This window comes from Atta colombica, unplaced genomic scaffold (assembly GCF_001594045.1).
Source record: "Atta colombica isolate Treedump-2 unplaced genomic scaffold, Acol1.0 scaffold277, whole genome shotgun sequence".
Taxonomy (NCBI): Eukaryota; Metazoa; Arthropoda; class Insecta; order Hymenoptera; family Formicidae; genus Atta; species Atta colombica.
The window spans coordinates 736,698-753,224 of NW_017259378.1; the positions used below are offsets into that span (position 1 = coordinate 736,698).

A 16,527-nucleotide genomic window follows, 5' to 3' on the forward strand; every position below is an offset into this window, starting at 1 on the left:
ATTCGTGGAATCGATAATTCGCTACAAAAACAATTGGATCTCGTCATCCCTCGAAATCAAGATAAATCGATCAACAGCGTAATTACGCTTGAAAGGAGACCTGCGGCCAGTTTCAATGTGTGACCTAAGCTTCCTCGGTTTGCATCTTACAGGAATTCGAGTCATCCAGGGTTCTTCACGAGTTTCTTCCCGCGATAGTCGTAAACACGTCGGCAGAAAAGCACCATGTCTGATGGTACTGGTATAGGAGGCTGCCGATTCTCTCTTGGATACACTTGGTCCCCTGGCGGAACTATCAAGCCAGGATTTTCTAAGCCCTCTTCGATCCTCCGTAAGTTTTTACGATACCTATAACATAAAAACGATATGCAGCAATGTAGATAATCCGATCCTGCTTGGTTAAAAGAAAAAAAAAATGTTTTTCAATATTAACTTCAAAAAAAGTTTCCATGCTTCTACATTAGTTTATTATTAGAGAAATTTAAAACATGTACATTATAAAACTCGAAAAAAGCTTTTACTTATAAATTGATGATCAATTATGAATATAATTTGTCGTTAAGTTTACACAAATAAATTAATAATCTATACAAGATATTCAAAGCTTTTTTTAAAAAATTTATATTCGTGAAACAAAATTTACCAATTTTATTAATTTTATTAAATCAAATTTAGAATAAGTGTAACTCTATATATGGAGTGGCCGATCAATAAAAACGATTCTAAACTTCATCACCAATATATTTGTTTATAAGAGATTGATGGAGGGATTGAAAGGAATTAAAATATTTTTAATAAAAAACTGTGAGGTTGTCATTAATATCAATGTATGTTACAATTTGTAGTTAGGAAATGATAAATAATATATACTAAATTGCATTATATCATAGTGGAGAAAGTTACTTACCGACAGTACTCGTTAAACGTCAGGATATAACATTTGTCTTCTATGCAAGCAACACTGTTTGCATCCCGATGACGCGAAGCAAATACCTCGTCTTCGCTATCGTGTGGCGTCCGTCCCTGTTCTGTGTGCTCAGGTCTGTAGTACCACAGCAACGAGAACATCATTTCGCCTAAAAGCAGAATATCATGATGTTAATTCATTAAATCTAAAGGAGAGTTTCTGTATTTCTCACGATCGAGGATATCTACCATCGTCTGGATTCTCCCACAGCGCCGCAATCTTCGCTACATATGGCAAATCACCCTTTCGCGTACCGCTCCTCAGCAATACGCAGTCCCGAGGCCGCAATACGTCACCGCTCTCGTGATTCATACTCGCGTAACATCGCCGTATGGCTGTTTCTTCATTCTAAAACGATACATTTCAGAATTTTATCAGATTCTATCAGCGGATCATTGTCTAAACTTACTAACAAATAATGGCTAACATATCATATGGCAAGTAATCATTATACAAAGTTCCAAGTGTAAAACATGTGGATCTATTTGTAATTGTAGCAAATTCAGACGTGAATCAAAATTATTTTGAATTTATCTTGAAGTGAACGCGTACATTTAATCCTTATATTAATTTAATCAAATAACATTGTTCAGTAAATTATTCGCAAAATTTGCATATCTTTTTAAAAAGACAATTATAATTATATCGACAGCTCGAATTTTTCTTTATCACATTTCCATAAAGCTATGTAGAAATTATGTTTAAATTTTTAATCAATTATATTGTTCTAAATGTATCAATATATATGGCAAGTCACAATAAAAAACAAAAAATCTAAGTTTATTTTATTTTACAGTACAAAATTTTCTCTTGTCTAATTACTACTATGTTGTGATAATAGGAATCTGGTTCCTCAATTAATACCAAGGTTTGAATAAAATCTTCAGACCAGAAGTATCAAGGTTTAATTATTCTTACCGTTAGATAAACTTTGGCTTCAAAGGGCTCCCCCTCCCAGCTCCATCCATTGTTCCACTTCGGTTTCAGGAACGTTTTTCTCGTTAACGTCAGACTCTCATTTCCAAGCGAGGAATTCTCCACTTTACAGCCCGACTTCTTGGCGTTTGCCACCTTTTTTACTGCTGTCTTTCGCTTCTTCTTAATTACAGCTGACTTTTTCAGATCTTCACTTACATCATTCGCTTTGGTCTTGGACAAGATATCACGCTTCTTCGAACTGTCCCGCGCTTTTGAATCCTGTGACCTAGACTTTATATCCTGGGCCTTCGTTTCCACGGTTTTACCAATTTTGCTTTTACAAACCTTGACCTTAGCATCTTGAGAAGCTTTCAATTTCAGCTTCGCGTCCGTTTTATTTTTGGCTTGACCATTCTTCGAAACAGCCTTTGACACTTTTTCAATAGTCTGCTCCTTCACCTGATCGATTTTCTTCGCAGACTTCTTCGTCGTCGGTAATAATTCCTCTTTGATGTTTTTCTTCTTCTTTTCGACGCGTTCACAGTTCTTGTTTTTGCGATCTTTCCTCTGCGTCATCTGTAGACTCTGCTGTATCACATCGTTGATAGTTTCCATTATCGAAATATCGCTAGCAGTTCGTTTTAAGCAATTCACGATGCTCTGCTTGCCGCTCTTTACCTTCTTAATCGCGCTCTCATTCGCACTCGGCGTCTCCGCTTTGCGCTTTTGGCCTCGAGATCCCATGTCCTTCTTCGTTTGCTTCTTCTTCGAGGTAGTCGTTTCCGTTCTTACACTATCGGCTTTATTCGGTAGTGGCTCGATCGCAATGACATTGGTCAATTCCTCGTTTCTCGCATCTTGGGACGAGCCTACCGATAAAGCCCTTTTACTAAGTTTTCTCTTTTTTCTACTATCCGATAAGCTATCCAGCGAAAGCTTTCTCTTCGTAACCTTTTGGCACTTGGGCTGTTCCTCAGTTTCAGCTTCGACCTTGGTCACAATCGATCCCTGCATGACTTCTTCCTCCATTTCGCCCTCATCCTCTTCCTCCTCCTCCTCCTCCTTATCGTCAACGGTCTCTTGTACGGTCGGCTCGTAATCAGGTTTTTTCCAGTTCTCATCGCTGTCGATCACCACTACGTCCAGTTCCTCCTTCACGTCAGGATCACCGTCGAGCTTGTCGTCTAGCACGATACCAGAATCCTTGTCCATCTCCAATATCTGTCCCTCCTTCATGCACTGCTCGCACTTCATGATATCGCACTTGTAATCCGATTCGCACTTGACGACGTTGCAGTTGGCGACGCACGGTAACCCGTCAATCTCCATACTGCAGGATTCGCATTTGACATTGTTGTTCTCCAACTTGAAATTGTGATACTTGCTGCTGGGACAGCTCGCTGTCACGGACAGTTTCTCAGTGGGCGATAGCGTTTCCATCTTGACCTCGCAAGTGGACGTACACGCGTTCTGACAACCGCATTTCCTCAATGTATCTTCCGTACAATTTTGCTCGTCCTGCGGGGATGGCAGAAAGGAAATTCGTCGAATTACATCGGTTACACGTGCGCGATTCTGAATTTCACAATCGCGCAACAAATCTGAGTTTTTGAAAAAACGGGCTTTTGTGGCCTTTTGATTTAATCGTTATTTTTATTATTTTTTTTAGTTACAATATAATATAAAATTGAGATGAAAATAAAATGATTTTCTCTTCATATAATCGAAATATCCGATAAATTTATTGAATTCAGACTGACAGAATTGTATACAAAATATGAAATCTAAATATATACACTCATATTAGAGTATTTTCGAAATAATATTTTTTTTGTTACCAAGTCATTATCAAGAAAATAAAAAATTATTTATCGTATTAAAAAAAATAGTTTCAGGAATAAATAAAATAATATTTTAGTCTTGTTTAATTTGCAGATATTTCATTTCCAACGTAGTATTATCACAAAATATTCAATATAAAAATTTTAAATCGTTAGAGCAAAAATATTTGCATAGCGCATATTTCGCTAAATTATGACATTGTCATCAAATGCAATTATATTTAAATGCACGTGTCTTTTTTTATCTGCACGTTTTGCCTCAGAATCGGTCGGAAATCAAAGTAATCGGAGATGGTCATCAAAATGTTGATCAAGTGTAAGAGCGATGAAATACATACCTTACTCCTACAGTCTTGGTTTTGAAGGCGACTATGCCCACCGACTAGATTGTGTGACGGCGGGACCGAGGGGGGTTGGTTCTGATTTAGGTTGCGATGAGTGTTGATTTGGACGCGATCTGTGTCCCAGGCATTGGCACCGGGAGGGGGAGCTAGCCCGGCTAGCCCCCTCGCCGGCGAGGGCGGACCTACCATAGCACTGGGTGGCAATGACAGACCGGGCCCCGATACCACTGGCGCTCCCTTACCATTACCAATAAGGGCCCCAGTATCCACGTTTTTTGGACACGATTGCATCGGGCATGGACAACCCTGAAAGGCTGCGGCACAAACGGGATCGATGAAACGATGCCGTCGTTTCTATTGCAGTATCCGGATAAGGAAGCGATGCTTTACGATTAAATACACAAAATTTAACTCAATTTGAATATAGCTCGTATTAATTTGAATTAATATTATTTTTCAAAGTAGAACTCGTTCGCGTTCTATAGGGTAACTTCAGCATTTACATCGCAGAAATCAGAAAAAATAAAAAAAATGGGTGATCCAATCTCTCGAATTAAATAATTTGTTATTTTTGACTTCCATAAGTATCAAAACATAAATCAATCCATTTCTATGGTTAGTTCCAAAGTATAATAAATAATGTCTACATTAAAGTATACATCTAGTAAATAATAAACTAAATTTGAATCTCTAATACATTTTCTTAAATTGTTAACTCTTATTATTTTAGTTAAATTAACGACATGAGTAAGAGCAGTGGCGACTTATATAAATTATAAATGGACATATATTATATAAATATAGAAATGAAATAGATAAATAGAAGATTTTTATATAGTTGCAAAAAACTATGTTGCTTAGCTATGTAAAGAATATTTGGATGATAAAATGTGGTTGACTGCTGCAAATGTTATTAATTTTTTATTCATCAGCGAAAGTTATAGACTTTTTTACTCTTTGATGTGATAAACGATAGAAAAAAAAGGCAAGTAATTTTTAATTATATATAACACTACATGTGGTGCAATGATTAATTAATATATAGAATAGCTTATAATGATCAAAATGACCATCTTCAGCCATTTTGAAAAATTAAGAATTAATAGTCTTGACTGTGAATAAAAAACTTCTAAACTTTTAAATTAGAATAAATTAATTATAATTCTAAAAATTTTTTAGCTGATAAATAATTTGATCATCAATTGCAATATTATGATACGAAAAAATAACATCCTTTTCAAAAAATACGAATGACAATTTTTAATAAGTAATAATTTATATTAGAATTGCAATAAAGTTATATATTTCAAAGAACAATAATGGTATATATCTCAAAGAACAATTAAAAAATATACATTTCTGTCGGATACATTTCTGCCTATTTTGTTCTAAAAATTGCTTGTTTACAAATTGATTTTTAAAAATAAAAGAAGAAGATATGTCAACTTGTTAATATATAGAAATATGTATTTAAATTTTATTAAACTCAGAAGTTTGAAAATTTGTGTTGGAAAAATATCATATCAAATTAATATCATATCAAATTTGTTGGTGTGATTTTCTAATCAAAAAAATCAAATAAATTAAAAAAAATCTAAATAAAAGTAGGAGAAATAGGAGAGACGGGAAGAGAATAAAATTTCTGTCCTTGCGGAACGTCACGTAGTTCTCTTTTAGTAAATGATGATACTTACGGTCTACGAAAGGTCTTCCCTGAGAATGCAGATATGCCGGATTCGGAGGTGGCGGCGGCGGATGGGGAGGCGGAGGATATCCCCCGTAATAGGGTAGCGGATATTCGCCAGGCGGTGGCGGAGGTGGCTGGTAATCAACGACTCCAGGGCCACCTCCGGCGGCACCGCTGCCTGGCGGCGGTCCACCACCTCCACCGGACTCTTGATAGCCATAGTATTGCCTGAAAAGATACCCTCCTTTACGAAATGCATTGACAATCCAAGCAAATATCCGTGTGCGTCGAATATCCGGTTTGTTCATATCGATTTTTATTATCTGCAGATAACGAGATGAAAGTTACCAGAGAGAGACCTTGACATGCACCAAGACATACACGAATTCAATAAACTTGAGCCATCGTTGCAAGAATTCTAAATCTATAGTTGAAAGAAATATTCAGGTCGTCCGCATAATTCTCTTGATCGATACATAATTCTTCAATCGATTTGGAACAAACTTTTCCGTGACGAAAATATCGTGGCACTAATATTATAATATCAGATTCGATTGGAAGAGATATAACTATATATATGGATATATATATATGGATTTTTTTTATAAATCAATTTGATCAAATTATCTGTAATTGAATTCCATGACATACATTTATTTTAAAAATTCGTGATTTAGTTTCGAAAACACATAATATTAAAATATCTTTATAAGCCAATAATAAATAATTAAAAAGTTACTGTGCATGTTAAAATTTGCTATTTAATTTCCGCGACTTTTGCAGCAAAAACTTTACTACGGTCTAGTTGCAGCTTTCACTTCTCCATTAAAAACGAGATAACGATGGTTTCGGAAAGTTAGCACCATCTGTGACCTAAATGTATTGCAATGCGACAAGATATTCTGTTATTACTAAAACGTTTGCAGATATTTGTTACTAAAACTGACGAATATTATAACAATATTTAACAAAATAACAATGTACAAATATTGTGTGTAAGTGAAACAAAAGTACTAAATTTACATGCTATTTTATACACATTCTCAAACAATTTGAATAATGTAGCCCGCAATACTATGGAATGATTTTGTCAATATTGTACATGTAACCAATTTATTTCGTAAGAGAGATTAAAAATATGCTAAAACTAAAATTTTATGTGCTACTTTTCTACTGTCTGTACCTCTTTTGTCAAAGCTAGTTTAAAATTGCGTATGGTTATGATTATAAAGATGAGCGAAAATAATTTTCGTACAAAATGATTACCAACGTTTAATACAAAGTACAATAATCGCGTTTGATTTATTGTACATACTGTGCAATTCAATATTTATAAATAGCGTTACGAACATTTATCAATTCTACAAACACCTATTCAAAGAAGTGAATTATTATCACGGAAGAAAAACATGCCTAATAACATTTTAATAGAATAACTACCACTTTTCATATGCTTTTCAGAAATCAAATTGATCAATTTCATGAAATAAAAAGTAGACCTGATAAAATAACAAGTTAATCAAATCTCTCAAAAATTTCAAAAAATAGAGATTAGTTTGGTTTCTAAAAAGCTAATATGACGCTCTAATGCAACAATGTTACCAGCATTACATAATAATTATCTTTAGGATTAACGTGTCATACTTGACGAAAACAGATTCTTGATAATGTTATAACAACGAAACGGCGCATATGCCATTCCTCAAAGTGGTATCTCTCAACCTTCTTATTCGCGTCATCATGCAAAGCGTCGAACGTGAATAAATCTTTTACCTCCTGTAAGTGGGCGGGTATTTGTAGAAATGCGGTGGATGAGGGTGAGGATGAGGATACGTCGGCGGATAACACAGATCCGGATACTGCGGCGTGCCGTAGTACTGCGGACAATATGTCCTATAAAAGCCTCCACCTGTAACAAACGACCGTTCATTCATCCTATGCGTATCCCCATTGAATGTACGATGATCGATTTCATAAAATGACAAATAAACTTCAAATATTCGTTTAACAGTTACGATATTCCACTTCACAAAACGTTAAGGGGATCCTAAAGCCGACTATTTGGAATTAAATGATTAAACGCAATAATTAAATATAATATAATAATTCGTAAAGGATCGCATATATTACTTTTACAGATTCAAAAATCCTTTTCTAGAATTAAAATATACGCATTAATACTAATCTGTAGCGTGGAATTTATGCCAGAAACAAAATGTTTGAAATTGAAATCTTTATCATTTCTTAGTTGAATGTGACGTGTATATAGAACTGTGAAGATTTGCTTGATATATTTAAAAGCTCTATAATTTAGACTTATAAAATTAAAGGCAACTAATAGATTATACGAAGAGAAACAACTTCAAGATTTCCAAATTAGACATCTATAGTTCGATACGAAAATTCTCTATGAAAATTTATATTATAATTATGTATATACAGTATTGATGAATAGTATATAATAGTGTTAATATCACGTAAATCGTGCGCATGTATGCATATACCATTGAATCTAAACAGCAATCCCATCGGAGTTCGGTCTTTAGTTTAGAATCCTCTTAAGGGATATCGCTGAATAATAATAATTTGCTCGCGTTACTTGCTAAAAGAAAATATTATATTTATGAATACCACAAAAAATTAATCTCCAAAAGAAAGAATAAATAATTAAGATGATGTCAGGCAAATAATTGTTTTGGTATTTAATGAAGTAATAAAGCATGCGATTAAAGTTCTATGATAAAATTTATTTCATATAATTTAGTTATATGTATAATTTACCGAAAGTACAGTTCTATTTAAAAAAAGACCATTCTCAAGTTTACACATATTTGACGATAATAGTACTGAAGGACAAATCTTTGTACCGGGAAGCTGTATACTTGAGATCTTGATATAGCGCTTGAAGGTAGCGAGCGCTATATTATTGAAGAGGCTGATATCTGCATCCAATTAAGCCCGTGAGTGCTCGCGCTATTAGCCCTGAGCTCACGTCAATGCATCGCATGATTTAGAGTCGCTTATAATACGTTAATATCGTAGTACGATATACCATTTGCACGCATAAAAAACGCAGGAGAATACACGCTCTCGTGGTTTAATCTCAAACCGACGTTTTTGTTCTACTTAAAAACGGCTAATGCACATCACTTTTTCTATGATAATGCGGCGTGCCGCTTTTATATAACATATTCATAATCCATTTCTGACACGTAGAAGAAAGAATTTCCATTAAGATCTGCGTCACACAAGGGATCCCGTTTTCACTGTCAGCGAATTTTCATAAATTTTGGTAACGCGATTCGTTTCGCGGAAATTCACGAAAAAAGAATCTAAAAATTGCTGACGGAATATAGAACGCGAAAAAAAATTATAGTGACGCGAAATAAAAGAAAATAAAAGGTCGAAAGCCACGATTTTTTTTTCGATATTTTCCTTCATGCACCACTTATATTTAATCTTAATATGCACGGCTACTCATTAATGCATTTCTAGATAACCATGTTAAGCACGATAAAATCATTAATGTAAATGCGAGATCCGTATAAATCTACGATATATTGCCCTAACGATATATATGACGACATTTACCTAAGCGACAAATCTATCTGATGAATCGAGATAGCAAAACTGTTGATAAATGATACGCAGAAATGAACTTAAGATATACATTAATTACACGTCAATTATACAATTATCTTATAATTTTTAACTTTTTTTACCAATTAAACTTTTTTTGGCCAAAATTTATTTAAATATCATTGATGTATTTGTTAGTCGTTAATTATCGAAGAAGAAAAATTTCTGCGAGAAATAAGAGTTCTAAGAGAATTAAAAAAATATCTAATCTCAACAGATTTTATCACTTCAATATATCATTATCAAGTTATTTAAGTTATTATTGTTGCAATCATAAAATTGTAGAACGATACTGTAAATTTTATTCTAAATTTCTAATTTTTTTCAATTTTATAATATCGAAGAATGCAAGAAAGAAAGACATTCATTTTTTCTTCAAGCTCCTAACAGTATTTTTTAATTACAAATAGATGCTTTGTGTAAAAAAATTAAGGAAATGTTTACATATTAATAAATTGTAAAAAAATTGAAAAAATATCAAATTGTTAATACAAAAATATATAAAAAAATCTCGATATTAAATAATTTTTTGTAAAAGAAAATAATGTGACGATTCTCTTTTTGCAACGTGTCTGTAATTATCATATTATTACGTATTAATTATTAGTAACATACCCGTACTGCTTGTGCCTCCCGAAGTTGTGGAAGTGGCGACCAGGTCGTCCGAACCTTCTGAGTTTTGGGGAGGCGTGGGTGTCGGTTCCGGAGGTGGACCCTTAATGGGTGGTAAAGTTGGTGGTGGTGGTGGTGGGTGCTGTATCAGTGGACCAGCCGGCTGATAATACCCTGTGAACAAAAGAGCAGCGTTTGCACTTTCCTAACTGATTGTCTTCCACTTCTAATTTTCAATATTGCCTTGTAAACCGCTGTACGATCTTGCCGTTCCGTTATAAGAAATATTTTTGGACAGTGAATATTCTATAGTTTTTGTAATACGAACACTGAAAAAAAATTTACTAAAATTTATTAAATTTGGTTTGAATATAGTATTAACGAAATATTTATTAAATGTAAACATATGTTTATTTATATATATTTATTTAAATATAATTTTTTATTTTAAATAAATGTTTATTTATCGTAAGCAAATATTTCGTTAATCCTATTTAAACAAATATTTAATAAAATTCAGTAATTTTTTCAGTGAAATATTTTAAAGAACATAACATATTTTAAAGAACATTTACATGATTCGTATATTTATATTTTAATACAAGTTTTATTGTGCTTATACAGTAAATCAATTTGAAATCAAATCGAAAATAAGCTGTTAATTTTCAAAATATTTAATATATGTATATTGTAAAATCTCATGATTTTCAATATTTAGCTTTATTTTCATATATTATTATATATACTTTTCCAATCTTTGTTTAATCTCTACGTATATACGTTATCAATTAGTACGATTTTGTATACACGTCGATATAATTTCCGTGATTTTAGATTTGCAAAAATGACGCTACAGCATTTTTAGATACGTTAAGGGTGTTATAGTGTTAATAGGAAAGTAGCATGAATCACACCGTTGATAGGATAATACCAAAGCGTTATACTTCAATAGTTCATAATCGTGGGAGCGCGAGTAAGCCACGATGAGTCTCTCTAATCCTCCCATTCGTTCAGATTTATCTCTCAGCTTTGCGTTATGTATTTTTCAACATTCGCGCCGTATCAATTCGGAATCCCCCTTAATAAAAAAAATTTTCAAGCTTGCAGCGCGAGACTACCTAACATGCGTGCGCGAAGCCAAAGGATCATGCGTGTAAATCACTAAAGTACTAAAGAATTAAAGCACTAAAGCGCGAATTAGAGTCACACACGTCACAATAGTTTGCTCTTTTTTTTGCAAATAAATGAACGAACGAAATCAACTTTCTCCGCGCGAGAAGAGTATACCGTGCTTGCATATCGATCGATTATCCTAAGAGATCGTTCGCCATTTACTTCATCCAATCCCATCACGATTCCACTTTATGTAGGTTAAACGCGCCTCGCTCGTATTCACGCATGTCGAGAGATGGGCGCAGCATCCGAGCGCGTTCGTGGCGATCTGATTGGAGCCGCGTCGAGCGGATGGGGTCTCGTGATGGACAAAGCATACAAGTTGTTTCTCCACAGTTGACGTAGTCTTATTTAATTATTGTGTTTAATTATAAACTCGACTGATGTTTGTTGTATTATTGCGCGTAAAGAATTGTTCTCCATGACCGATTCGTTCTTGTCTTTTTAATCTTTTGAATTGCTAACTGAAAAAAAAGTCTGATTGTTTTAATTCGAATTCTAAAAAATGGACAAATCAGAATTATGTAATTAAATCTATTATAATTTTAATCGAGATAACCAAATGTTTAATCGGAATTCTGATTGATGTGATCAGAATCTACTACAATTCCTCCATTTTCCAAAAATTTATCCGTGTATAAATACATGACGAGTGGACCAGCTCATAAATTTTCTAATTTTCTATACTTACAATATCCTATATTTCTATGATATAGACTGTTAGATTATCCATTATTTGATGATAAAGCTTGTACCTACATTCCGATAGTGTGATTACTATTATTATTGTGATTATTGCGATTATTGATTACCGTTAGAAGCATATGTATTAGCTCTGCGTCTATTCTAATGTGACAACAAGATATAGACATAGCACAACTGATAAACAAGCGATTAAATTATAAATGAAAAATTTAAAGATACATTTCAGCTTGTAATAGACATTTCTGTTGTCAAATTGAAAAGTATTCTCTACAATTTTAGAGTTGTAAAGAATGCTTTTGAATTTGCAACAAAATATCTATTATAAGCCGACATTATACATACGACTCTAATTATAATTTTGGTTTATAATAACGACAAATTTACAATTCTGATTACAGTATGCCTGTTTAATGCTGCGTTTAACGGCAATTTACGCGTTACATGTATACGCAACGTGATCGTCGATAATGTCCATATTCAATTTTCTTGCGTAATTTTATCAGTAAGATATCGTTAAATATCACACTTTCCGCTTAAATAGAAAGGTTCATGAATGCGTAAATCAAGAAAACGCCAATCTTCTCGTGAATCTTTACCGGATATTAGCGCATGCAAGGTCTAAGATAAAGAAAAATACTGTTAATGTCTAAAGTAAAATTTATCAATGAACTGTAAACAGTAGCGGAATTAAAATTGTACTCATAAAATCAAAAGTAAATTTAAAAAAATAAATATTGATACAACATTTAAGAAATTGATATAACATTTAAGAGAATTTTATGAATTCGGCACTTGCTACTTCCGTGATCATTGACTGATTAATTACAAAAATATTTATACAAGTAATAACATAATATATATTTAAATAATTATAAGAGAAATATATTCATGAAATAAATAAATAATTAATAATGTAATGTAGATTAAGTAATTAATAATGTAAATAACCAAAGTTGCAAAGTGATATAAATTTTGTTACGAATGTTTGAACAATCTTTCAGAGATAAATCTACCGTATTGATCGTAAAACATTTAACTGTTATATATTATATATTATACAATGCAGCTGAAAAACGAAATCGGGCTGCCGCGCAATTTATTTTATTTAACACTTCACAATTTAATTGACTTCGTAAAAACACAATTATTTGGCCGACACGTGTAGACAAGCCATGAATCGAATATCAGGGTATTAAAAGGCCAAAGTTGAAGATGAAGTTGATGCCGGTCTCTGTGAATGACGTCATACGACAATCGATTGCTTACTGCTTGCGCACACCGATACGTGGCAAGTACCGAACCGTTACTGTCGAATTCATTAACCATTTAATATGATTCTTCGGTAATTATTGCAAATTACAATTTCTCACATAGAATAAAAAAATCATCATCGCACTAATATAAATATATATTTTCGAAGCGCGATACACATTCATCATAAGCATTAAATCGAGTAATATTTTCATTTCCATCCATAATAAACATCTAAGCAACCAAAATTATTTCAGATTATAACTGGCAAAAATCATATTTAACAATACTTTCATTTAAATCAATTCGATAATCACATTTAATATTATTTGAAATGTTGATTATTTGATATTACAATGTTGAATATTACAATACACGAAAAAAATAATTACTTTAAGAATCCAATAAACTGTAAGATATTTTACATTATTTGATATGTAGCTTCTCGATTTTTATCAATTAAAATAATCCTTGTTTCACAACTTCGTCAATAAATATAACGAACAAATGAAATTCATCAATAAAATTTCCTTGTTTTAAAAATAATATAAATTAAAGAAATATAAATTTTTCCCCGAGGATTTTTCGTTAGAGCATTCATTTACACAATCGCCCCCGTTAAATTTAATTCAATTCAACCTTCGGTTTCTCCATGCTGCCACGCTCGCTAAGTACTTCAAGTTGCAGCGCAAGCAGCCAAGTTTCCGTGAAATCATGGCACACAGAGATGGCAAACAACAGATTTACTAATTTTCCTCGTATCGCGCGTTGACGGCGGCAAGAACGCACTCCAACATTTATTCGGGTTTAAGTGTTAAGCCAATTAATTTCATGTAATTTCGCAGGTGTGACGCGTTGATGGCGAGAAGGTCGAAGTCGAAGATAAAGCTGGGCCAAGGATGAGGATCGCGGGCAAGACGCGACCGACTTGTGCATCGCGGCCCGACTTCGACAATGAGAATAACGAGAAAAACACAGAGTCTGGTGCGAGCATTGCTAGAAGGAAGAAGAAGGAAGGAGAGAGAGAGAGAGAGAGAGAGAGAGAGAGAGAGAAAGAAATTCTTTCGCAGCCGTATCGGAACAATTCAAGGATACCGCGAGGACGTCGTCTACGCGTATTAAGGTCGCCGGGACTGGTTCGGGAGCGCGGAGATACGTCGCGCAGATACACGTGAGCGTGTATTTTTGATCCACATCGGAATCGCTTTGCGAATCTCTCGAAAATTGATCTCGGAAATCGGATCTTTACCGCAAAGACTTGGTTTCATTTTACTTCAATTCCAATTTTCTAATTCCAGTACGCCGGAAGTATTTATAAAAATTTACATTAAATATTTTTGTGTGACTCTTGAAATAAATCGTGTATTAATTCTACGCCATAAAAAACAGTACAGCTTCTTTAAACTTAAACTTCTCATTTTATGTCAAAAAATAATTTTTTTTTGGATCTGCGTGTTCTAATAATTAGGTAGCACTAATAAAATATTCTCGTTTATGCAATTCAATTGCAGAAACAATTTCGATAGTGCTAACAAAATATTCTTGTTTATGCATTAATTGCAGATGTCCAACGTGTCAAAATTTATTTACTATCATTCGACATTATCCAGGTCATTAACGGCTAAATGAAATTATCGCAAGCGATGGCGCATTTTGCTCGTGGCTGCATTAAATAATCATAAATTCGCGAGTCATCGTGACGTAGCGCAGCTGTAGTACAGCTTGTTAACAAAATCGACGTTCAGCATCACTGTATGCAAGTGCAATCGAGCTGGATCTGGCTACACAAATTAATCGCATGATATATAGAAGCGCACTCAGCCCGATATCTGGCCAATTCGCCATTTTCAATCCACTTGCACTTCTAGGTAGTTAAATTAAAACGCAATTACTAAATTTGCAAAAGTTTAAATAAATAATTAGTTGTTATATAATATGCGAAACAAATAATCGCATTTTAGAAGAAAATATTCTAATGTCCCATGCTAAATATATTATGAAATCAATGATATCGTGAAAACAAATTACAATAACCAGACTTCTGACTCGGCGTCTCCGGTGAAGAGTGAGAATGTAAATAAGAACGAAAATATATACCGTGATAGCAATCCGATGGCGCATTGCTGCCGCAAAGTCGCTCCGATCTGCGGCCCGTACTACTACCGCTCGTTTATCCACACGTATCGGCACGCGGCAAAAGTCTCGAACGGCGCTCATACGCTCGTAGTCTAGAGAAGTCAAGGACCTGAGGAACACGTAGCTGCTGGCGCAACGGCGGTGTCGTTGGACTCAGAATAGAGAAATATCGGGAGGGGGTCCAACCCCCCCCTCCCCTTACTCAACGGCAGTGATGATGTCCGCGTTCCCCGAAACTTGAAGAAACGATGTACGTGTCAAGGAAATCGCGCGGTAGATTCCCAATTGGACCGGAAATCCATAGTGGGATCATCGATGACGATGACAATGGCGGAGGTAGCGCGCGACCTCGGCATGCGATCGATAATTCGCGAATATTCGGCCCTTAACCGCTGTCATCCATCCAATACAGGGCGAGAGCGGTACCGATAAGGGTGATGGAATGGACTGGCGATGCGTCGCGAAGGGTCGATAGCCCAGATCGCGTTGCGGTAACGCAAATCGAGTAACGAAGTTCGTGGCGAAGTTGAACTACTGCAATTCAGATTCGGATGAATGGTTTATAGCACATTATAGACAATCGACGTTACTACAAAAGGATGTTTTTTTCTACGTGAAAAAGAGCTGGATGATAAGAATTAACGCGTGCGATAAAAGGATTAAATGATAAAGTTATCATATGGATGTCCAAAAGAGATATTTTATAATCTCCTTATATATTATTATACCTATTATTAATAGCATTGATAACCTTGCTTAATTTTCTGACACAGAATTCTCATCGATAATACTCATCGTTTTTTATATGATTTTATATGAAAATAATACTTACATTTATATTAATCTATATATTTATATTAATCTCTAATATATATAATAATGAATATTGATTCGATAATAAAATATATATCTATTATATAAATTAAACACACAATGAAAAATTTTATGTGAATGAGATGAAAGAGAGCGTATAAAATATTTTAAGTATTCTAGAGAATTACAATTACAACTTTATTAGTCTAAATTTATGTAAATTTAGGTAATTGTTAATGACTAACTCGTGCTTAGTTAGTATTCAGTATTGCTGTAACTGTTTTAGATGATTTACCATATACAGCATTACTATACATAGTCGATGATGGAAGAACGGAAGGTTACTAATGGAGTGAGATGTATAGCTAATTGTCATGTAAATCTCTCTCTCTCTCTCTCTCTCTCTCTCTCTCTCTCTCTCTCTCTCTCTCTCTCTCTCTC

The 16,527-nt window shown here is 34.1% G+C and overlaps 1 protein-coding gene across 1 annotated transcript in view; it reads right to left on the reverse strand.

The window, feature by feature from the left end:
* Positions 1–6: 6 nt before the first annotated feature.
* Positions 7–16,527, reverse strand: part of LOC108689842 — a 124,106-nt gene continuing 107,585 nt past the window's right edge. Inside the window, exons 4-11 of the mRNA XM_018196791.1 lie at positions 10,012–10,182; positions 7,531–7,666; positions 5,765–5,985; positions 4,065–4,384; positions 1,886–3,403; positions 1,156–1,315; positions 908–1,076; positions 7–348 (exon numbers count right to left, since the gene is read on the reverse strand). Coding sequence (XP_018052280.1) covers positions 162–348; positions 908–1,076; positions 1,156–1,315; positions 1,886–3,403; positions 4,065–4,384; positions 5,765–5,985; positions 7,531–7,666; positions 10,012–10,182 — 2,882 coding nt within the window. The 3' untranslated portion in view covers positions 7–161. The remainder of the gene's footprint in view (positions 349–907; positions 1,077–1,155; positions 1,316–1,885; positions 3,404–4,064; positions 4,385–5,764; positions 5,986–7,530; positions 7,667–10,011; positions 10,183–16,527) is intronic.